The sequence below is a fragment of the Branchiostoma belcheri genome, unplaced genomic scaffold, assembly GCF_001625305.1.
Source record: "Branchiostoma belcheri isolate BF01 breed outbred unplaced genomic scaffold, Haploidv18h27 scaffold23, whole genome shotgun sequence".
Lineage (NCBI taxonomy): Eukaryota > Metazoa > Chordata > Leptocardii > Amphioxiformes > Branchiostomatidae > Branchiostoma > Branchiostoma belcheri.
Genome location: NW_017803824.1, coordinates 474,582 through 500,089, shown reverse-complemented (window position 1 = coordinate 500,089; position 25,508 = coordinate 474,582). Strand labels below are relative to the sequence as shown.

The following is a 25,508-nucleotide window of genomic DNA, read 5'->3' as shown; positions in this document are numbered from 1 at the left end:
CACGAGCACCAGGTCCCGTGTGGCATCCTGGCAAGACACATACAAACCCCTCCCAAACCACCACCCAAAACAATACTTCCGTCTCACCTGTGCTTTAGCTTGTTCTCCCACCAGCACCAGGTCCCGTGTAGCGTCGTGGATCGGCACGTCGGAGATATATATGCCCCTCCCCATCATCTCCTCTAGTTTGTTGACTCTGGGAGATCCCAGGAACAGCACGCAGTCTGTCTCCTTCAGGTACAGCATCTGACCCTTCAGCTCCGTGCCCTGGTGAGAGATTACACAGGGCAAACAACCATATTTCACTTCTGCGTTAACAATTACATACGCAGGCGACATTACTACAAGCAGTGTACTAAGAATAGACCTGTATAATTCATGACTGAGCAAACTTGTGCATTTGGCTTCGAAAGAAGGATGTACTTGTGGGGAAGTTCTCTTTTGTAATCCGACTTGCTTATCAACTACCAAGTGGTACAGGCAAACCCAGTAAAACTTAGCGTCCTTAGAAGATTTGCTTGCTAAGAAAACTAGCTATCTAAGAAAATGTAGGCATTGAATACAAGGGTGTGTCATGGTGTTGTGAATCACATATCATCTAACCCGTATGTTGTGTGCCGCATAGCCTGGTATCCAGTCTATCCTGGATTCGGTTGCTATGTACTGAGCTGTAGAAAACTCTTGTTAAAACTCCTGCTGGCTGCTTAGTTGAGCCGGGCGGCATAGAGCTTTTACACTACAGCCCTGGGGAACACCCAGTTCACGATAGACTTGCAACAGGCTGTGTCACGCAGTTGTCAGAACTTTGTTTCAAAACTTTTTAGCTGGGAATCAAAAATGTCATCAGCTACATTGCAGTATTAAATTTGCAGAGAATCAAACAAGCTTCATGCAAGAGTTGTTTGAAATTGGACCACAGTCGGATATTTCTGTTTTGCTAGCAAAGATGATCTGATTTCTCCAGTTCTTTCCTCACACAAAATTGTAGGGCCTATTTTTCTTCCACCCGTACAAATTGATATAATGCCTTGGTGGTAAAGTTTGCCAACTCGGAAGTGGTGTATCATTTACAGGACTGCCTCCGGAGGCAGGTTTACTGTTCCTATCAATTACTGCAGACTGCTGGAATTGCGGAACCTAAATGTTTATCCACATCATTTACGACGTGTGGGTTTCTGTTCGTAAATTCAGTCAGGGAGACAAAAATTCGCCTGGGAAGCAAACTGCGTGGGAAAATCTCTCACAGAGATGAAGAAAGTTTAGACGTTGTTTGTCTTTGGGAAAAGTTTCCGGTCGTACATTATCCAACAAAGACGCAAAAGTATGGATTGCAAGTTCGCTCAGAACTTGTCACAATTGCAAACAACTTTGGAAAGACCACCGTTTAAAACTGCAACTTTTTCTACCAATAGCTCCCTATTCGTTTATAAATATATCTCGCAAATCCTCGGGCATTCCATACTCCACTGCATACAGCGAAGAAATTAAACCCAGCAATAACTGTATTAGAAATATCATCACTCGAGGGTTCTCAATTTACTTTATTTTTTTTATTGTTTACTACTGTTTAATCATTTCCAATGTACTTGCAATTAGCCCTCGAGTATGAATTCACAATAAACTTATACTAAATAAAGTGGAGAAAACGTAATCCTCTGACGGGGCGTTACGTTATAAACGTGCTTCCCTTTGGTTTGACGAACGCTCCAGCGATATTTCACGGAACCAATGCACCGTGATAACCGGAAACTCAAATAAGCCTGGCCCAGCTCCAGCCTCCAGGTCGGGCCCCTTGCCGTACGGAATCGATACCGTGAAATTAGACTTTTGATTGACATGGTCGTCTTGTTCTGGCCAGCGGCAAGACGTGCGAACCGATCGGTAAGTTGACCTTCCGGAAGTTCTAAATTACCACTGGCAATTACACACACGATAACACACCAGGGGGAGGCTAATTCCGCGTAATGGGTATTACCCCGTTCGACTACAATTTTCAGGTGACTTTCTGAAATTAGTTCACCCACTTGTTCGTGAAATAACGTGTATGATACTTGTTCATCCATTCCTGTATACATTTGTGTCATTAAAGTAAATTAATCAACTAAAAGTCAACTCCCAATCCTCGCTGCTAAGGCAAAACACATGCAAATTCCTCATAAGCCAGCGCCGCTCAATACAATATTTCCGTCCCGGAAGTAGAAGGCATTTCAATCCCTGCTGCATATACAAGTATCACAGGACATTACATTACAGGATGTTACGAACAGGAAGTTGAATGTCTTACCTCCACAAGGCTGTCTGCCTTCTTGGACTTCACGTTAGTTCTTAAGACGAAAGATAGGTTAGTCCGAGCCAACATTCCTTCGAACGTGACTTCGTCCTTAGACATGAGAGGTCTGATGAACTCGAAAGTGTTGGTGACTCTGAGTCCGGCCAGGCCGATCGTCGGTTGTAGGTTTCTCTGCAGAGCGATGCCGAGTTGTTGTATCTTCAGTTCTCTGTCGAAAATGAAGTGGAACGGAAAGGTGTGGCAGAACAACTGGGTGGAGATCTTACAGTCTGCTGGCTTCAACGACACGTCTGTTGACCTGTGGTACGTCTTTCCTACCGAGCGTTTTCGCTCTCTGGGTTCTATGCTATACAGGCAGAGCTGGGCGCTCTTGTCCCAAGGCTGCGTCAGTGACACCGTTACCGATACGTTATACATCTGCTGAGACGCTTCTTGCAAAAGTCCCGCCAAGAACATCTCCAAGTCCCCGGATGGAGAGGCGTAGCTCAGAACGAGGCTGCCGTCGTCACGTGGGATGCAGCGCAAAGATGGCGGCGTCCTGTTGCAGTAGATGGGATGGGTTTTGAACTGTTCGTGCAGCGAGTCGAAGTTGCTGAGGAAGTCGTGAAGAGTGGCGCCCAGAGAGCGCAGGATGAACCCGTACTCCTGGTCGCACAGGCGGAAGAATTCACTCCCAAAGTTCTTCATCAGAGTAGGGGCATCCACGCCTGTTGGATAAGAAAAAAATACATCTCAGAGAAAACACACTCATATAAAGCGACAAATTGAAGACGCCTCTCTTAAACCACGAGGGGTGATCTCTGATACATACACAAAGTTCACGACAGTCAGATGTTCAGGCTTTCCTAAAAGGAAATTTTGATTTTACTAAAAATCTTTAAAAAAGTGCATTACTGTGATCAAACACAGATCCAAAAGGTTGGAAAGGATATAATCTCCAAGTCGAACTTCTGGTGGCTGCAAAGACAGAATCAAATTGGCCAGGCTATATCCATCAGCCAGACAGTAACCATTTCGCCACCGGTGGCCTGGCCAATTTGATTGTGTCTTGGCAGCCACCAAAAGACCTGCTTGGAGATTAGAGAGGATACTGCTTTACCGATGATGTCCGGTGCAGTGGTGACCAGCTTGTGGATGAGCTGCGGGTCGTATGCAGCCGAGGATCTCGTGCAGCTGGTGTCTTCCAGCCCGTTATAGAAGCAGTCATCATCTTGCAGGCCAAGCTTGGAGCTGAATTAAAAAGACAAAACACAACTCAATTAATATTTGCAAACAAAGCAAATGTATTATGTTAACCTTCGCACGGTCTAGCTCAACAAACCATTGTGCTATTTATTCTTACTAAAACGCATTCATATATATATGGTGACCAGCCCCTCCAACTTACTACATAATGTAATGCAACACAATAGGACCTGTCTGCTACAGCACCAGTTACCATGGTGACAGCCGCCTGGTTCAGGTCATTGATCTTATTTGTTTGAAGAAGAAACTTAGTAAGACAATGTTTTCCTTCTGCGAATAGGTAATGATTTAAGGACACCAGCTTATAGCAATGATGAATTAGCTTCTAATGCTTGAAAGGGATCACTGTCTAGGCTACAACGTATGGGAATCTGGTAGAAAGACCAAGAAAATCGATCCCCTCTGAGCGAAATCTTTATGAAGAATTGTACCCAATAGCCCGAGAATTCCACGCACCGTTACGGCAATTTGAAGATGAGATAGAACTATACATAACATGTCCTGTTGACGTGATTATATCTATTCTGGGGCGCGCAATTTTCCAAAGTTTTACTTCGCATCCAAGTTTCCAACAGGTTACTTTAATGTCTTTCAATACCTTCCATCTTAGTACACTTTCTGGGTAGCATTCCCTTCATTGTGTAAAATATAATATTCAGAGTACAGTCTGACTTGATCGATCCCAAAAGGCCTGCATGACACGATGGAAACGTTGCATTGCTGTTTTGCGCCAACGTCAATCTTAGAATTCAGATGTCAGCGGGCAACGAAGAAGAAGAAACAAAAACAACTTTAAACAAGCTGCTGGGGTACCAAACTCACACCACTTATTCCTGACAAAAAAAAAGCTATCTGTCACCAAAAAGTGAAGACCATATATAGCATGTTTAGGAAAAAAGATACAAGAACCGGATATTCTGCTGCAGTACCAAGGTCATTCACCAGGAGGCCCATATTTGACCTTGACCTTTGTCTTCCTAAGACTTACCAACGTACCAAATATCATCACAATCCATAAAGGCGCTATGAAGTTATGCTGACTACAAATGTGCGGAAACACAAACACACACACACACACACACACACACACACACACACACACACACACACACACACACAGACAGATTATTCAATATTAGTCAATTTCAGTCTCAAAACTTCATTTGCAGGCATCTTGAATCGCATGCACATTCAGCGAATGATAAATCGTTCATACGAAAATACTAGCACTACATTCAAGGTGGCTAAGTCGTCCTATACAAAATTGTACTTCTTTTCTTCTTCTTTTTGTCGTCCTTAACTGAAGTGAAGCATTTTCAAATGCCTTTTCAAGCTTACAAAGCTAGTAGTGCAATGCAGATTCGCTATGGGTCGCATATTTAGCCATGCACATCGGGTCACCCCTAACTTTTACGTGCAGAGGCTTTAGGCCATAAGCCCCCTCATACACGGGACCGCCAGGTTTACGGCCCCATCCGAAATGACGATGCGACTCTTTCCTAGCCGTGTCCAGAACCGGGCCGCGAACCCGGACCGATGGCTCCACGGAATTTCAACCAGACGGGGCGAATAGCAATACCTACTTTTGTAGAATAGTAGTTTTGTAGTTCTAGCAGCGTCCTATATTTCACGAGGTATGGCAGTTTGACTGTACTGCCGTCAAGTAGGCATAACTGATGGTAACGGCTTTCGGCAGAGCTCTAAAAGTCGTAAACGCGAGTACATTAACTTTATATTGCGAAGCCATTTGGCTGCTGGACATGAAATATAACGACTACTAAGTGGACAGCTGAAGGCTACGTCATGATTTTCTGCAAACCTGTTGCAATAAGAAAATTGGAGATTTCAGGCTTGAGAGATGTGTTTTAGGTCTGCGCGGATATAGTAAGACTCAATGAACAAGTTAACTTTGGTGACATAAACTGAATTGAACTGTGATTTTCCGAAACAAAAATTAAACCTATCCAAGTTTCCCACTGGAAAGCTTCAAGAAATGAGCAATCCACGATTCTAGGACGTCACTTTATTTAGATACAACACACAATTCGGTAAACATTGGCGACAAAAGTTGCAGAAAGTTTCAAAGCGATTTTTTACTTTGCGTTTGGAAGTTACACTTTAATCCTCCATGCCACTTACTGTATTATATAAAACTTTCAGACATGTTTTATAAAGATGTTACAGTGGATTTGTGCACGTGATTTTCAGATGCGTCTTAATAAAAGCACAGCCAGACGACTTCACCAAGGCTCACCAACCATGCAACCATTTCACGCCTGCTTGCATGGCGAGGACTCCATTAAACCGTTAACCTCCTCTCAAAGCTGTATATATATATAAATATATCATCATGAAACATCAACTACAAATTCCCGACGCGCTAAGTGGCTCCCCGTCCATTTGCTCGGACGTCCCGGACGCTTTGTTGAGCAGGGTGAGACATTCATGGCCGCGAACATCAAAGGCCCTGTTGATGTTGAGCGGAAGTGCTCCTCGCCGGGATTGTGGTGATCATCCTATCGGAATAGACAAGGGGGTGAAGACGTGATCCTCGTGGCCTGGGTGTTACGTGCATCGCGTGCGATGACTAACATGAAGAATGTTAGAGGAACAGCTACTAGCCTGTGTTACACAATCCACGCTGTCAGGGGCCGATTGGGCCTCTTCTCCTGTAGCATCTTGTGGCCGTTCACTAACTCGAACTCGAGAGAACTAACTCTAACCATGGGCGATAGGCCACCGAGTTTTTGTTGAGATCGTTGTTACTTTATTTAAATATATACTTAGGTAACTGAACAACAAGTTCACTGTGCAGTGCACTCCGTACAAGATCCCCGAGAATCATACCCTGAACACATAACACCGTGAGGTCGGTCCGTTGAAAGATTCCCGAGAATCATACACTCAACACAACACACCGTGGACACAGTCCGTTGAAAGATTCCCGAGAATTCTCCATACTCATACATATATAACACATACTGGGTACTTGGTCGGCTGAATCACACAATAAAAAGCACACTCATTACTTAGCTGTTACTTCCGAATCGGCGTTCTGATAGAGATAGATGGCGCAAAGGCCGACGGGAGTAGAACTGGTTTCGCAGTTATTCGAACGCGTTCGCAAAACCGCTGCTCGACTCGATAGAACCCCAAGCCGGGGCTAGCGCTAGCGATGATAACTTCAAAAAGATGACAGGGTAGGAAACACCTACCCGTGAACTGCGTTACCAACTGGGGTGGCAGCAAAAATGTGACTTAGAATCACGTTCGGTCCCTGCCTCCCCAGACTCAGAGGACAACGATATCGTACATCTAGAGATATTGGGCACAACTACACTTTCCAAATCTCGTGCCTGGGAGACATATGTAGAACTGAAAATGTGTTGGTGGGGTTTGTGGACGTGTTTAGAGCAGCCTGGCAGTACATGTACACATAGCATGTCGTATGATGTAGCCTTTCTGTGCGTCTCCATTTTAGAACCGCGCGGGAAATGTGGGTGCCTACCGTGTGTCTGATTGGCTAGCGGTGATGTCATTGTCTTACTGCTGGTAACGCAGTTCGCCGGAAATCGGACTTTACAAAATGCTTTATATCTTCTTTAAAATATGGTATAGTAACCCAAGAAAGTTTACATGGCTACATAGTTACCCCTAAAGTATAGATAGTATCAAGACTTTTATTTTCCTTGTGGCATTTCGCAGAAAATAGGATGTTTTGAAATTGCATTTCGCACCTAGTGTATACTAGTACTTAGTACCTAACCAAGCTAAAGCGTTCGGAAGTCGCCGTTCGGCTCTCGGCAATCTTCGGTATATGTTCGTATGGTTCTTTGGAATCCTCGTCAGGTTGTAGACCGAGTTCACAGTGTGTGTTGAGTGTATGATTCTCGGGAATCTTTCAACGGACCGAGTTCACGGTGTTTGTGTTGAGTGTATGATTCTCATGAATCTTTCAACGGACCGAGCTCACGGTGTTTGTCAGAATGTATGACTCAACGGATCATGTTCATTCCTTATGTATTGTGATTGCAACGGACTGAGTGAGTACATAGTGTATGTTATAACATATGCAAAACAATCAAGTTGAAAATAGTTTTTAATGGTTTACAAAACAACATAGTTTTCAACAAAAACTCGGTGGCCTAGCGCCTGTGCTCTAACTCGAGAGAACCATATCCACATTCCTAGAACTACCAATAGGAGCGCAGGATTCTTTGTCGCTATGGAAACCAGAAATCGCATCCTCCAGCCAGGTTCTCAGTCTGATGTTGATTGGTTCATGTTAGTATGCATATATCAACAAGACTAAGAAGTTCTCAATTCCCCTTGTCTTCAAGCTTCTAGAATTGATCAGAGATGATTTAAAACATCGATATCTTGAGCAATCGTTGAGTATGCTCTAGTCCTCTCTCAGCGTCTGTTTCTCATACTTCTCAATCGACTGTAACGTTATGTAATTACACCATTATTATTATGTAACTGCGCGTGTCGTTACATAACGTTATTTATTGCACGGCCTTGGCAACCTATCATCCGTTAAAAGGACGTGTGTGCGCCTAGAGCCTTCTCCATCAGATATCCTCAACTAGCCTTTTGGCTCAGCCCTTTTAAAGTTGTTGTCAAGAGAGGAAGGATGCGTACGCTACTGAGCTTGTTCCCCCTCATCGCGATTTATAACTTAATGGATTTTCAGATCCATACGGATTACTTGATCCAGGAGTATTCTAATGTCCTAATGTAGCAAAACGTTCTTTCGTAGGCTCTTCGATCAAAATACAAAATATCACAGTAGAAACTTCCGGAAGGAATCGTTTGCGATGATGAAGTACATCAACTCATAGAACGCATTCTTACACGTGACGATTGTATGACGAAACTTACACCGCTATAATGTCCCAGGACATACCGGGTCAAAACAATGTCAATCAAGAATAACCGCCCCCAACTTACGGAACCCAAACATACAAATCCAGCATAAATTAGCATCACACAAAACAATACTTCCATCCGGAAGTAACAAAGTCTAATTTTTCAGCAAATCTATTGCAAACTTAACTGAGCTTGAGAAAACCGGCTCACCTGATGGCCTCCCACTTTTCTGGACCCCATGACGTCAGCAGACGGCGGAGGGCAAGGGTCATGAAGTTTTGCTGCAGGAGGTGAAACAGTGGTGGTCAGTTTATTAAGTCACTGTCACTGTGCACATTGTTTCATCGTTAGCGATAAAATGCCACTCATAAAATGCATCCAATGAAATTGTACACACACACACACACACACACACACACACACACACACACACACACACACACACACACAAACATACACGCACACACACACACACACACATACGTACGCGCGCGCGCACACACACACAGTCACACACACATACATACATACATATAAACATACATACAAACACACACACACACACAGACAGATAGGAGGCATTGAATTCTGTAGGAATGAAATATCAAACATGTAACCGTACGCAAAATGCAAAATGGTCCTGGACAACTTTTCCATATCAAAGTGATTATCAATGGGAGAGCTTTTAGCACCAGCCTCAGAAAATCCCAACTGTTATAGACACGTGTGGTAAAAGCTGGATGGCAAAGTATAGTCATGTTCCTGCCGAGCTATTGGCCTCCTTCAAATGCCTAATGGCAAAACATGTATGGCACAGCATGTACAAAGGTAGACCTAAAGAAGGTGTTGACTGCGCCTGTTAACACACAGCGCGTGGGTGTATCAGGCTACACACAGCCGCTACATGTGACCTTGTGCGCGTAGCAGGTAGAACAAGAGAATGCCGCGGCATTGACTGGGTGTATTTTTAGTGCTGAACGTAAATCCGTGGCTGAATGCTTTCAACAAGGCGCCAGCGATTCTTAAAAGTTCCTGACAGGGAGATGGATTGTGTTGTCAACTGTACCTTATCCATGATGGATCTAGTAAACAGCCCATCGTAAGTAAGATAATGCTGTAATCAATACAGAGGATTTTCAAATCCTCCTTGTCAATGGATTAGACTTGCAGCAAGGGTGAAGGAAACTATATACATCATGGCATTACAGCTATCGCTTAGCAGTGACGGGGGACGCCGCAGACTTTCTGCAAAGTTTGCTACACTGCTCAACGAGTCACGTGTGCTGTTTGCATAACGTAACCTCACGGTAGCAAGTGGTTGTTCATTCCTTGATAATTTTCCCATTGTGTTGGAAAGTATAGATTTATACACGGCGTTTTAGTTCAATTCTGTTGTAGTATCACGGAGTTTCAGTTTCACGGAGTCTCATTAAAGCCATTCGACTGTTTCAAGTAGATCTATTCCGTCAAGTTATAATTGGTTATTTACAAACATAACGAGCTATTAGTATTAGTACAGCGCTGCAAAACACTTAAGTTTTAATGTATCGCATGACGCATGGTTAAAGAATTACTGATAGAGCGATTAAGTCAAGACGTGGAGTCTCCAGATACAATCGCAGCATGATCCACCCGCCCTCATCTGAGGTACAGACCTGCTTACGGATGAATATTAGTGGTGATATTAGTTTGGTACCGGGAACTCTCTCGGGATTGTCTTCTTCGTAATTGCGAAATTTGCAACCATTAATCATCCGTTGGTGGAAAAGAATATGCATATGGAAATTAAGAAACTGGAGACTACTAGATGTAAAAATCTCAAGATATGTAGTCAGTCTATAAGGGAACTTTATACCTACATACGAAAGACCCATCCACGGCTTCTCAAATTATGCTGTTCACAAGCAAATCAATCAAACAAACAAACAAAAACAACCACACATAAATATCACCTTATATTATTAGCTTAGATGACCTTAAATTATGTCATTAGATAGCTTTAAACAATGTTTAAAGTTAGATGTTCAAGGGTTAGGCGTAACAAGTCGATCGGTGTAATGTAGCCAGCTGCCGCCGCGCCGCGTGCCTGCGAAGCTGGCGTGTTACGCCGAAGGGCGGTTATACCAGCTATACAGATACAGAAGCTGGTGTGTTACGCTGAAGGACGGTTATACCGGCTATACAGATACAGATATCTTAAACCTAAAGCATAACTTTCTTCGCGAAGGTAATTTCAATATTTGAGAGTAACTCTTAGTTGCTGCATCACTCTCTGCCGAACGCTAGAACGGTCTACCCACAGAGACGCTCAGTTCTTAGTGAGAGGCATAATGTGCTGACCCACATCCCCTGTACTGATGTACTGTAGATAAGTGAGATGTGTTCCGGGTGCAGCGGGATGATAACATCGCCATCCCGTCTGGTCTGGCGCGGGATTAATTCCAGAGGTTAGTGGGGAGTAGGGGGTCAATGACATTCGGAATGCATGAATAGGCAACAAGCAGATATAGAGATTACACAAGATTGTAATGAAGATATATGTTCACCCAAGTTCATATAATCATCCGTAAGCATCAAATTTTTAAAGTTTTTACTTTTCCTCGTTACACGGAAGTATATATGTATCTTTCTGGAGGGCCTGTCCATGTATTTGTTTGTGTGTTCATATATTTCTGTTTTTGTGTATATATATCTTATATATTTCAATATAAGTAATAGTAGACTGACAGGAAGTGGGGGGTTGGTGTAACCGCAGATTTACAAGAAGATAGTTTACATGCGATTTAATATTCCACACACTATGTGAAGTCCGAAATTTAAGTATGCGTAAAAGTTCACAGGTATTTCAGTTGATTAAAAACTTAACGCATGCAAGAAGACACAGCTGTGGCATCTTGCTGCAGCGCGACGTAGCATCAGTCGGTATTGCCATGAGGGACGTTGTAGACTGCTCAGGCATGAATGACTTGAGTTTTGCTTTTTAATAATGTATATCTGATACAGATACAGATATCCCATATTTGTGAAATAAAGACTGAACTTTAACTGAACAAGGTTGATGGAGTCAACCGAAAATTTGGGGTAAGTCCCAATTCTATATCTAGTGTTGGAAGTTAAAATTCAGTCTTTATTTCATAATGATTTGTACCAACACAGATGAACTTTCATGCTATCTCATATTTGTATTCAAGTGTTGCGGTCGCTGGTACAAAACTGAGTTTCCCTGGTACGCAGAGTTTCCTGTCAGACGCCAGCTAGCTACATGCCAGATGATAAAAGATTTGTCCGAGTGCGACTGAAGCCGTCTGGTAAGTACGGGACGATGTCAATCCATCACCTTCCCTAACCGCGAGATCCTCTCCACTCTTCGCGGAGAAATCACCGGATGGCCGCCGCCTCTCCACCTGTCGCCGCCGCCTCTCCAAGACGCTTATCTGCATTATGCATGGCTGTGAAATGGGCAGAAGTTCGGGGCCATAACAGTACGACAAGTAATGCCACTGCCACATCCCGGTCCTCACACAACGCTTCATCGCCATTTGCAAAGCCGAGACGCATCTCTCAGCCGCTGCTGATGACGCACGTTGGGATTTCGGAAAGACACTTGTAAAGCTTAGTATTGATGTCCCCTGCTTGTAGTTGAGTAAATCACCCAAGATGGGCTTTACTGGCGCAGAAACCGAGGGAGATTCCTGCAGCTGCCGCAACAGGGCCTCGGGGATCGCCTTTCTGCGTCTTTGTTCTGCCTTTGTACGGGCTTTCAAAGAGATCACTGTCTACATAAAAAAGCACGCGCCGACTTTGGCATAGGAGATAGCGTTGTAAGATCAGCGCTGGGCATGCATCGAATTTGACATTGCTGTACGTAAGCATGGAAGGAACACGACTGTAGAGTTGAGAAGTTAACTTTGTGAAGTTTAAAAACGTCATGGTGTCGAGACAACAATCAAACGTATCTTCACGGCATAAAGGACAACCGTCTAAGATCAACGCTGGGCATGAATCGGATTTGACATTGTTGTACGTAAGCATGGAAGGGACAGGACTATAGAGTTGAGAAGCTTATTTTGTGAAGTTTTTCTTAAAAGAACGTCGTCATGGTGTCGAGACAACAATCAAACGTAGCTTCATGGCATGAAGGACAACGCTCTAAGATCAAAGCTGTGCATCGGATTTGACATTGTTGTACATAAGCATGGAAGCAACACGTCTGTAGAGTTAAGAAGTTTGCTAAGTTTGAAAATGCCTTGGTATCGAAGCAAGAATTAAACGTGGCCGGGCACCTTTATGGCATAAAAGATGGCGTTCTAAAATCAAAGCTTGGCATCGGATTTGACAGTGTTGTACGTAAGCATGGAAGGAACACGTCTGTAGAGTTGAGAAGTTTGAAAAGTTTAAAAATGTTTTGGTATCGGAACAACAATCAAACGTGAAACTTTGAAACGTGGTGGGCCATCTTCATGTTTTTTCCAACATTCGCAAACTCTTGACTTATTACAATACTTAACTTCAATACATTCTAGCCAGACTAGAGTCTACTTGCTCTGATTTACGTTGAGCTCCTCATTACCCCGTGCCACATCCGGAAAAAATGCCATTACAATACGTACCATGTTAAGCCTTCTATCTGTATTGCTGTACTTGATTGTGGTCGGAACCCCGCCTGTTGTGAGCTTAATGTAACCATTATTTGCACTACCTGGCCGTCGCCCAAAACCAGGCGTCCAGACCTCTAACACTACAAATTGCATTTTTTTGTCTCCTACTGATTGGTTTTGAAAACGTAAGCATCAGCCATTACTTCCGGGACAGAAATATTGTTCGGTGCGCTTGGACAGTATGTATCTGGATTAAGGAGAGTTTGCATGTATCTTGTCCTGAGCAGCGATGATTGGAAGTGAGTGGGTGGAGATTTGGTTTCAGTTGATTGACAGGGTTGAGACCTAGTATGCCCTGGGTGGGAGGATGTATATCTTTGCATGTATGTGTACTGTGTAATCATGGTTGTAATACCGCAGCAAGTTACATCATACTATCGTATGAGAGGTAATTCATTAATGTAATTCAATCAGATATTTCCAGATGATCATACAATACATTCAGAAGACACAAAACACTTCCCGTAAGTCTGAATTTTCTGATCACTTCTTTTGGTAATGAAGTGTCGGCTGTGCAACACATTCTGATATCTTTTGATAAATAGTTCATAAAATATAAAAGTAACGGTTGCAACAGCGCATTGCTGAATATATGGTCCCAACTTTTGCATAACAGCTATATTTCTTACCGACATACAGCCATAAAGTGATGAAAATCACTAGCGAAGTAAGCGAATCAAATGCATTCATCTTTTAAGTACAAACTACTGCCAATAAAAGTCGCTTATGTCGTAAAACGGCCCTGCCAATTTGCAAACAAGCAGCTAGGAAAAGCTGAAAGCATAAAAAATAAACTAGTTAGAACTTGCAAATGCGTTATAATCTGAATATATATCAAGCCGAAGGCGGTCATTGACATTTGCAGTATCTTGAACCGGACATTGTCCTTCTTAATGTTGGTCTTTAGATGGTCAAGGACGTGGTTTTGAATGCGAATTTTATCGTCAAACGTCAAAATCTAAAGATATATCATCTCGAAATAGGTCATTGCCGATGCTTGATGTAGTATTGAGCATTAAGTCTGATTGCTTGTTAGTCCTTTAACGGTCACTGACTTCGTTAGGTGCTTGTATTTTATCGTAAACCTTATAACCTGCAGACACATTATGCTGAAATAGGTCACTTACATTCTTGTTCTACTATACTTGACATTACGCTTAATTGCTTGCTGGCCTTTCAACGGCCACGAAGCTTACATTATATCGTAAATATCACAATCTGGAGCTATATCAAGCCCAAATAGGTCATTGGCATTGGTTTCTCACGTATCGAACATTTCGTCTAATTTCCCGTTGGTCTTTTAGCGGCCGCAGGCTTGGTCTTCAGCCAAATGAAATGGTCGGCGCGACCCAGTTACTTCAGCAAGGCTTGATGTATCTTTGTGCAGTATGCACTGTGCATGGTAATGCACGGATTCTTAAACTGTAAGTCCATGTTAGCTTGCCAAGATAACCATATTGTATCACCGAATGCACAAGTATGTAGAAGTCTCAAGTCATACTACATAGTACATAATGTATTTTCGAGTACATTAGTTTCGTACTATATATATATATATATATATATATATATATATATATATATATGTACATGTGTGTGTGTGTGTGTGTTACCATATGTTTTATCTTACACACTAAAGTAAACTGAAGCAGTCAATATATCATACATATACTCGTACATGTAGCTTCACGTAAACATAAAACACTCCCAGGAAGTCTGAAATGGCCAATTTTGTAAGTGCGATTGCTCTGTGTCTTACGGCTCGCATTTTCAGCCACACACACGTGCACGCACGCTGTTGTGCAGTAAAGTTACAAGGCATAAGCCATCATCTCATTTGATTAGAGCAATTAACCAAATGCACTCAAGCACATGCCAGATGGTCATGAAACCTCTACTCTACAACCGGCCTAGATACTATATATAAACAATGGGGACGATGCTATAATTACATATTTGCCGCCCTTCTTAAAACACAAGACAGTGATGCTATTGTCTAATCTATAAGCTGTTATCTATGGCGGCCAGCTAGCGACGTGTCATGGCGACTCTGTGAACGCCGCTGATTTCTCAATGCCAGAGGATCATCACAAAGACGCCATTAGCTCTACCCGGCCGTCAGCCATATAAGGAAGATCATTCCAGGAAAATGGAATGAGTTCACGACAGTTCCAAGAAATCGGAAAACGAACGTCATAAGCAACAAGTTGGACGTATTCCAGCCCAGATGATGAAAAATACGACCAAGGATAAGCCATATAGATTGCTTCTATTCAGGGCATTTTGTGACATAATGGCATTCGATACCAGTCATTCTGTATGGCAAGTATCCACGTTACTGTCTGATGATTAGAAGTACCGCCATGCACATGGTATGACCCTCGCTGCGTATATTTGCCGTAATGACCAGCGGCTGACTGTACATTTCCGTCTGAAAGCCGTTATGTCCTAGGCAGGGACATCTAATGGACACCCAGGCACTTTGGACCAAACCGCCACTACATCTGTCCTCTGGGAATGTCGTATAGTGGAAAATGATTTGTTCTGTCTGAGTGGTATCGGACATGGGATTTGCCTTTGCCTGACATTGACCTTGTGGCCACCGAGGTGGAACGAAATTGACACCATTAGTAAAGGCTATTCCCATCAAGCATTGACGTTCTGCAAACGGTCATGGCATTGGATAACTTTTTGATGTTAGTCTTTATTGTGCATACGCCGCCCGCGTCTGTTTAAAGCTTGTGTAACTGTCGGGCTAAACGGTCTTTCGTGTCTGTCTAGACAGGGAGGACCGTTTAACCGAACATGGAGGACTATTTAGCTTTGTTTGTTGGAATCCCTGCATTGAAAATGGGATTTACCAATGATGATAAATACGAGCTAAGTCTGGTAATGGTTGCTTTAGGTGATAAACGTAACCACATATAGATTCTCTACCTGTCTGCAAATCCCACTTTTTGTGGAGTGATCCCTTCATTTGAAGTTTTTCCAACTCCGGGTGTTATTTTAGCTATCACATGACGTGATGATATTCCAGGGGTAAGTCTGACAAGTACGTCTACTCCTGTTGATTGTCACACCAAATTCCAAAAGCAATCATTACCTGGGTCGTGTGGCGTAGCGGCAGAGTGGTCGACCCGAAGCCAAGAGGTCCCGGGTTCGAGTCCTGAAATGCCACCGATTTGTGCCATTGGGAAAGGCACTTTATTACACGACTTTCCTCACTTCGCTCAGGTGAAAATGAGTATTGTACTGTCCCCTGTGTTGGTGGTGGCATTAATATAAGTTGAAAAAACTTGAGTGTGCCGTCACCGCGTCTTGTGATTATATGTTGGAAGATAAAAGCAATCATTACCTGGCATTCATCGTCATTGGAATATCCAACTTTTCGTGCAATTAATAAGGCTGATAGTACAGGGAATATCAAAGTTAGAACCTACATTTTTACCTCCTGTTATACATACTAAGAAGAAATACACTTGGCCCCTTACGTGCTCATTTTATGATCTTTATTTTGTTAAGAAATTTGTACAAAATATATTCAATGGTAAATAAATCTATATTTGATACTGTTGTTCAGTACTACGAAAGACTTTACACAAACACACTCTCCACGTTCCACAAACTCCTGACTACTGGCAAACCTGTTACTATCTACAATAAACTACGCAGAATCAACAACACACATCAACATAACACACGACTTTCACAGGCGGGAGGCTTCAGACTACCTAAACCCAGAACTTCCTCTGCTACTAGGACATTCCTGTACAGATGCACAAAATCTTACAACACTCTCCCACAACACATCAAATCATCCGCACCATCAGCTTTAAAAAAACACGTCAAAGACAGGTTAAAAACACAAACATACACAAACAGACCCCTGCAGCATTGGTGGTAGTATAATGACTTTTAAATGTAAATATTTAACTTGTATGTATTATTTATTGCATTGACCTCTGACCTCTCGATCTCTTACTTCATTACTTCTTTGTATATAGAATAGAATAGGTTAAGTAATAGTTACAGGTTGTTGTATTTTATGTGTGGCAATAAGCATTAGTGTACATACGTCTGTGTTATAAGTTGTAATGTTTTTAAGACTCCAGGAAGAATAGTGAGTATAAGCGTACTTATACTCACTAATGGAGATCCTTCAAATAAACAAATAAACAAATATTGCCGGTAACTTGTTGTATATACAGTAATGACATGTAGAGGGGCGTATTGTTGGTACGCCTCCAACTGTTGCAATATAACTTCACCTCCCTCAACAACAGCGGAAGCTATGAAATGGAATACCAAACACACCATCAATTCTACATGAGGAGTAATTGCTCCCAGAGCACGACAACCCGACGACAATCTGGCACCAGGGACGTCCAGAACCAGGTCGGCATGTTATCCCGGCAAAGTCCTCGTTAACGCGCCAAGCTTTTGATTGACCTCAGCGAATTATTCAAGATGGAAACCACCCATTTCCACAGACATTAACCCAGTTTCTATAACAACTCGGCGTTTTTCTGTTCATTTTTATTGCCCACAACATGTTTCGTAACAAGAAACAAAAAATGAGATATAGGAGGTTACCATGTAATCTTATCTTTCAAATAGCTCTGTTAGCATTTAATTTAACATTTTAATGTCTTGGGGTGGTGGGACTACGGCGCACAGATATGTCAACTTTGTATATTTAAATGTTAATTGTACCTTTTTTGTTGTGTGGCGCTGTTAATATAAGTTGTTAACTTGAGTGCAGCGTCGCACTGTCCTTGTTATGTTTTTATGTTTTGATGAATAATAAGAAATACAGTTCCTATTCGATACACAACAGTGTTTTTCAAAGACGACGCAAAAACCTGGAAGACAGTTATTTCAAAACCGATACAGAAAGCTGGAAGGCAGTTATTAATCATTCAATACACCGCAGTTGTTTCAAAAGATAAAGCATCCAGTGCAGAAGCTTGCATCATGTTTTTGGTACTTTTCAGCAAGAGTCAGGCATTACAGGCTTTCCTAGAGACGAGGTAATATAGGTGGATTCGCGTTCTCTAATTAAGCCGGCGATGGGAATCTAGTACCTGTCTCACTGAGAGGTAACGGATGGGACTTTAATGAAGACCTAATCTCACCCTATGGCATTTCCCTCCATTGAGGTTGGGGAAAAGTTCACAATTTACCAGGAATCGAGTCAGTACTGACAGAACTCATTTGTTCCGGGATGTTTTTCATCGAAGTTGATTAGGAAATGTAGGTTAAAGCGTGGTGCGATGGTCGGTTTGATGAGCACCGGACGTTATAAACCGATTGCCCCACCTTAAACTATTGGACAGAGACAAATTGAGGGTATCCTACACTAAGAAACCGCCGAAAACGATATATATGGGGATTTGTAAATGTTCACTTTGTAGGATATAAAGCGGTCTGATGACCATTCCGTTTATCCACACATTTGTGGAAGGATTGACATAACAGATGACTATCACCATTTCAAGATGTTAACCCTGAGACCAGACTGTAAGGTTTGAACCACTCACACCGGGAAGGACCCCTGATAATTTTATAAGTGTGGCGGGATCTTTAACGTGCTCAAGGTGTAGCTCTCTTCAAACACGGAACCTCTTACTTTATGTCCCATCAAAGAGGCCAAGGATACAACAATGAGACTGCCTGTCGGTAGTACTAAACGTTACTTAATGCCTTAATCATGAGTCTCCTGCATAAACACAACTCTTTCACACCGGAAAGGACGTATTGAGGACAGTTGGTAAAAATTGTGATGCATGGTATAGCTGAAAATGGGCTAATGGGCTACGACACAAAAATACATCAAGCACCATTCGCCTAATTTCCAATGATGAAACTTTTATGGCCTTTCAGTGTAGGCCATATAGCCTAGGTGACCCAAGAAGGACAACACAGCCACATACAGATTGTAAAACATCATCAACTCTTGCCCCAAATACCGGATGAGCCGCGTTCCATAACGGTTGACCAAGGCTTGAGTCCACTTCGCCCCATCGGCGATAAATATGCATTGCGCGGGTTTCTCAATAAGCCTTTAGGCATGCTTTAATGGCTTTAACGGACTGTACAGCTAAGGCAGAGAAGCCCTCTGTCGGCCAATAATGCCCCTTTTCCTCCGTGATGAATGGAAGTGTGTCCCCGGAGCCGCGGCAGTAATGGGTGCGTCGGGAAGAGATGGATCTCTCCGAAAAAGAAACATCCAAATCCATCATGATTACTGCGGCTGATTTCGGGATGGATGTAAAAAGGAGAGGAGACATGGATCTAGATAGATCTAGATGTGCTCCTATGCGCGGGATGAATAAGGTAGCGGCGCGAGCTTTTCTCTCAAAGACTTGCCTGAATAATACCTTCATCAGTCACTTTTGGGTTCGGAAAGACGTTATGCCTTCCAGAAAGGAAGTTGGGCTTGGCAATCGCTAAATAAAGAAGTTCATGCATTCTCTAAATGACTTGAATAAGAAATTTGACGCCCCAGACGCACCGCTGATGCGATAGCTTCTCCCGTAGTATCTACATTCTGGTCATCTGAAGTTTTAAAGGATGCAGTACTTTGGGAGGATGATGCCGGTGATATACATCTTAGCCAAGGGCTACCTGAAATAGACTGCCATGGATTATATCTATACACGTCTGAATTCCCAATGTTCCCATGAATTACCAGGCAGGAAGCAGAAGATATTCATTGTAATCAGAAGGAAGTTTTTTAGCTTTAAAATATGAGTACTGCAGGTCTCGTTTAGTTACAGGCAACTCACTACAGGACTCCAGGAAGAATAGTAAGTAACTGTTCTTCTTTTTTACTAATGAGGATCCTAATAAACATAAACATAAACTACCAACAGAATGAGGAAATGATTATCATCAGTTTTAAAGTCATGGGAAACTAGACCTACCATACACGAATTCGTGGAACAATTGTACAACTATACTGTTGCACTGTTGCAAACTTCTGCAAATACAGTTATTTCCACAAGCGAGTGGATTGTGAGATCAGTGAATCAAAAAAGTGTGTGTAACCTCAGCACCAGGTAGCGTCCCTTATGGACATGCAAGTCAATAGTTTGTATAGCCTTGAGGCGTGGGTGTCGACTGTAATAAACGACGGTGACTTGTCAGTATGTTTTCATGAATTATTCCTCTCCTGTGACCCGTGTGCCACTTTGGCTGTCGGTGTATGGTCGGCTCCTGTCCAACACTCTCTCATCATCCTTTACTTCACAGTTGTAGATCTAACACCAAAGTCTGACACGGAAAAAAACCCTTTGTTAGCAGAGATAGATTTTGCTGCTTGTCAGCAGAAATAGATTTTATAAACTTTATTTATTTGCTCATCATTTAACAAATGTACAACAGCAGGGGGAGCAGAAGCGCATCCCCCTGAATTAGTTACAATTTGTCACATCATTTGAAGCATTAAACAGCATTCACATACTTTTATTTGCTCATCATTTAAACAAATGTACAACAGCAGGGGGAGCAGAAGCGCATCCCCCTGAATTAGGTACAATTTGTCACATTATTTAAAACATCAAACAGCATTCACATAGAAGAAATAATACATATAAACAACCATATATACAAAAGACACATATAAAAAAATTATTTACAACATATATCCACAAAGTTGCTTTATCAGGCTATGCAAAGTCCAGTACTAGTGTGGGTTCAAGGCAGGTTGTTATAGAGTCTGATGGTGTAGTGCAGGAAGGACTGTTGCAGCCGTTTAGTTCTTGCATGGGGAACAGTGATGTTGTGACTGTTCCTCAGCGATCTTCCTGTGACAGACTGTCTCTGGGCAGGAACCAGGTCGTGCAGGGGATGTTCAGGATTCAGCATGGCCTTGAAAAGAGACACAGCAGCGGCCTCTCTCCTCTCCTTCAGGGACGGCAGTGTCGGTACAGAACGTCTGCCGCCACGTGAGATGATCCGGAGGGCGCGCCTCTGAACCCTCTCCATGCTCGCTGCCTGCTCCTCACTGCAACCGACCAACAGAACATGGCCATACTCCAGGACAGGGCGGATGAGACTCAGGTACACCTGGACAAGATCTTGCACACTCATGCCCTGTTTTGTCAGCAGGCGGAGGTAGTGGAGCCTGCTCGAGGCCTTTGACACCATAGACTTCACATGTTCGCGCCAGGATAGTTTGTTGTCAAAGATGAAGCCGAGCCCCTTGGCAACAGTGGTGACAGGCACAAGCTCGCCCCCGAGAGACAGAGGTGGCAGTACATAGAAGAAATAATACATATAAACAACCATATATACAAAAGACACATATAAAAAATTATTTACAACATATATGCACAAAGTTGCATTTTGCTGCCACTTTTGCTCAAACCTAGCTTCTCCTTTTGCTTTGTGTATTTACACAGATAATCCTTCGCCGCTGGGCTACACAGGAGAGACTGGCGTGAGATCGATAGGCCTTAGCTGAATCAGTGGAGAATTGAATCTTAGAAAAACCCGTGTGATGGAATTTCGTCATTTTTTCTTTCTTTATCTACATCTATCTCTAGTTTCAACATATCCTTGCACACGTAGACATTTGTCCTTTGTACACACTAATGAAAAAATCCAAAACCTAATGACAAACATGCCATCATTTATCATTGGGTGGGGAACCGGACCTGCGCTCTTGAATTTCTTGTATTTACTGTTTTTTGCCTGACTTAAAGTTGCGATTGTTTCTTTTCTTTATTATATGTATTTATTTAGTGGTGCCGTCAACATAAGTGCTTTCCACTTGAGTGAGGCACACCATGTCCTGTATCCTTTTTTCATGTGAATGAATAAAAAAAAAAACAAGGACTGGTACTCCCTTACTTCAAGTACTTGCCGTCTATCGAACGTTTCTCCTTAAAATGTATGGAACTGGAGCTTGGTGCCTTACTGGCCAAATCCAACCCTTCGTTCTCATGCATGAGCAAGAGATGTACGCTCACAGAGGGTTTCCCTTCAAGCCAGCGGAATCCCACGCACTGGAACCAATCCTAGCGACACAGTGTAGTTATTTATTAAAGGGCTTTAGCTTTTCAAGACTTAAACCAGCTGAGACGAAGAAATAGCGAAACCACGTTCGGAGAGGGGTGTGCACACGCTGATAGTAGCTGTTATTTTTGTGGAGTGAGCCCCTTACCATCCTTGCTACCCGATTATGAGTATAGTATCCAGAACCGTGTCTATCTAGTTCGATGCCTAGAATGAGTTAGGGTTAGGGTTAGGATCAGAATAGACGGTTCTGAATAGTCTCCACGTATCCAAGAGCATAGATTTGCCCCATGCACGGTTCTGGATACGCGTTTACTACAATCTTCAAGACCGTGCCTGAGCATGGTTCTGGATACACCAACCGTCCTCTCCTCCCCAAAACTGTCTTTTCCCAGAATGAACTGCCTTGGCCTTGTCCTCAACTGTTCCTTTCTGCCCATAACTGCTCTTTCCTCCTACTGACTTTCCCTTCATTCCCACCGGTATTTCATTGATGTGAGGTCTGCCGAAAGGCGTCGGTGTCGATATTTCCCCACACGAAATGCACAATTGTGCAGAATCTGTCTTCACGCCTCGCCTCTCCCCATGCATCATAGTCAAGTACATGGCGAAGTACTGCGGGAATACATATCATTTGCAGCCCACACCATTGGTGCACCTACAGCTCTCTCTTTGAAGGCACGGGGATTGATTCAGTCATGTTTGCAGCATAAATGATTGTTCTCATGTATTGTACTGACTCTTGACATTGGAGGACGATAAGTATTGTCTTTAGCTTCGCTGGCATAGTTTGTAGCTACAGTATTTCATCCTCAGCATCAAGGGGTGGAAGTGAGCCGGTGGAGATTGCAATTGGTTTCAGTTGATTGACAGGGTTGTGACCCAGTGTGCCCTGGGTGGTTGGACGTTGTATGAGGTCGCCAGGAATGTGTACTGTGTAATCATGGTATGAAACATAAAGCATGGTGGAATACTAGAGTAAGGTATGTCACACAATCGTTTGAGTAACAATCCATTGTATGATGTAACTAAATCATAGAAACTACTTTCCCCATGATCATACAATACAATACAATTCCAATATGTCCATGTAAACACATGGCGACATGAATATAAGTGTAACTTGAGTGTGTCGCCACCATGTCTTGTCTTTGTATGTTTCAATAATAAAAAACAAACACAAAAAACACTTTCCGGAAGTCTAATTTCTTGTTCACAAAGGCAGTCACCGAAAGTTCGGATAGTTCGAGATAAGTTGGCAGGAAAGTTTCTGTCGCTGCTGGTAGATTTCCTGCAGGTATCGCTCCATCAATGCTCGTTTCTCCATCCATCCCCACGAGCCCCCAGCAAACCGCTGATGCAGTAAATTTGATATAGTGGTTTTCTCCCTGTGGGGTGCGGATTTACACGCCCTTTAAATCAAAGGTATATCAGCCTGCTGACGCCCCGCCAGGTCACTGCACTGACACCGGAAAATTGAATCGCACTTTTTTTTCTCTCTCTCGTAATGTCTACCGCGGGGTATCGTGTTGAGCTATCACAGAAACAATTTCATTTTGTTTCTCCTGGGCAAAAACGTGTACCTGGAGAATGATTTTTCTCGGAATGATAAATATTTGGCAAGATAAACTGTTGAAAATACATCTTTCTTTCTAACGGTAATATGAACATTTGTTAGACATGCTTTCTTTATTTTATTTTATTTTATTCTCTTTTACTATTTTACTATTTTCTTTTACTTTCTTTTATTCGTTATCAATTTCGTTTTCTTTTCCTTGTTTTATTACGCTTTTTTTAAATACCATGCAAAATTTCATCGTCATTCTACTTGGCAACACCAGGAGAATACGGAACCCACTATTGCGATATCATATCCAAACATTTGTAATGTAGTAAGGTTACTGACTGATGATCACAACTTTAGAAGCTGTGGTATACATCGGTAGAAAGAGCGTCAACCGGGTTGCTCACCAGTTCACTTTCCATTCAGTAATGAATCCCCGCTCAGTCATCTGTTCAAAATACTTCAAGCGGTTCGTTTTTCCGAGCGTTTAATCCGTAGACCGTGCAGAAAATCGATGCAGTTTGGCGGGCCTCACGCGGCGATATGAGCGCCGGGAACTTAGTGAAACCTCCGCCGGGCCAGGCCGGAGGAAATTTGCTGCTTGACTGGCAGAGACACGATCCAGTCATTTGTCAATGTCTACAAGTTTCCCCCNCACGATGGATCATCGGGAGATGGAAACGTTTACCCGGAAGCCCGGGCGCTCCCCCGCGGGCCTGCCCGGTCTGACATCCGACGCGTCGGACCGAATCGACGGGTTAATGCTCTTGACTTCTCTAAAAGGTTTGCAGACTTCAAGCTTTTATATCTCTCCCCTTTGGGTTAAAGACATAATCCCAGTCTCTTACCTGTGGTGTGGGTAAATTAAGTAAAAAGATTTGGAAAGTACACCAGGACTTGCTGAAGTGAATCGTACATTATAATTGTTTGAAGTTTCTTTCTAATCTCCAATCGTTCGGAGAACTACTAGTACTTAGTTTGGGGCACATGTCCTCGTATCGTTACGTCCGGGAAAGAAGTATTGTTTGGGACGGCTCTGGTTTAAGGTGCGTTTGTATGTATTACATCGTTAGCAGGAAGGATTGGAAGTGAGTGGGCAGAGATTGGATTTCAGTTGATTGACAGGGTTGTGCCTCGGAACCCTGGGTGGTAGGATGTGGTGTGAGGTTGGCAAGAATAATCATGGCGTATAAACCGTGGTGAAACAGTTGCCATAAGCCTGCAATATCTGATTTATAATTGCTGCTAAAATGGTTGCCTTATTCGAAAGTCCAAGCCTTTATGTCTTGATAACCATTCATTCCTGTGTGGCTGGTGAATAGAAGAAATGCCTTTCGAATTCCCAACAAAGGAAAACCAAACTCAAACACCATAAAACAGCATGATTGTTTTTGTTGGTGTCGCTGTAATTAATGACAGGATAGGTGACATTTCAAGGGGCCGCTAACTTGAAAAGGACGCGGTGGTCTCATTAGTGCTTACGGAGAACCTCCCTTTTGAAGCTCTTGTTTCTGAAGACGTCCCGCATGTGTATAAGACTGTGTCGCACGCAAGTGGACAGCATCTCACAGGAGAGGCAGTATAATGTCAGCCATTCAGCATCGCCACGAGGCTCCCTCCCCTGCTGCCGGCGCTGGCGGCTGCGGCATTGTGATAGCTAAATTACCCGTTTCCTTCTCGACCCGCGCGGCTTCGCATCGAGGTAATTTTAGAGCTTCCTGTGTCCTCCTAGCGTCTCTTTTGGCTGAGGGGAAGGTGAGATCGTGGTGATTAGGAGCTCGGAGATGAATAGGCGTCGGCAGGGCGCTTACTTTGATCTGTTGTCAACGCAACAGTACCTGAAGTCTAAAGTCAACGA

General features: G+C 43.0%; 1 protein-coding gene across 1 annotated transcript in view; it reads right to left on the bottom strand.

Annotated features, from left to right (window-relative positions):
• LOC109470537 (guanylate cyclase soluble subunit alpha-3-like) overlaps positions 1-25,508 on the bottom strand; it is a 56,899-nt gene that overhangs the window by 10,998 nt on the left and 20,393 nt on the right. Inside the window, 4 exon segments of the mRNA XM_019769502.1 lie at positions 88-267; positions 2,285-2,997; positions 3,390-3,520; positions 8,618-8,688. Coding sequence (XP_019625061.1) covers positions 88-267; positions 2,285-2,997; positions 3,390-3,520; positions 8,618-8,688 — 1,095 coding nt within the window.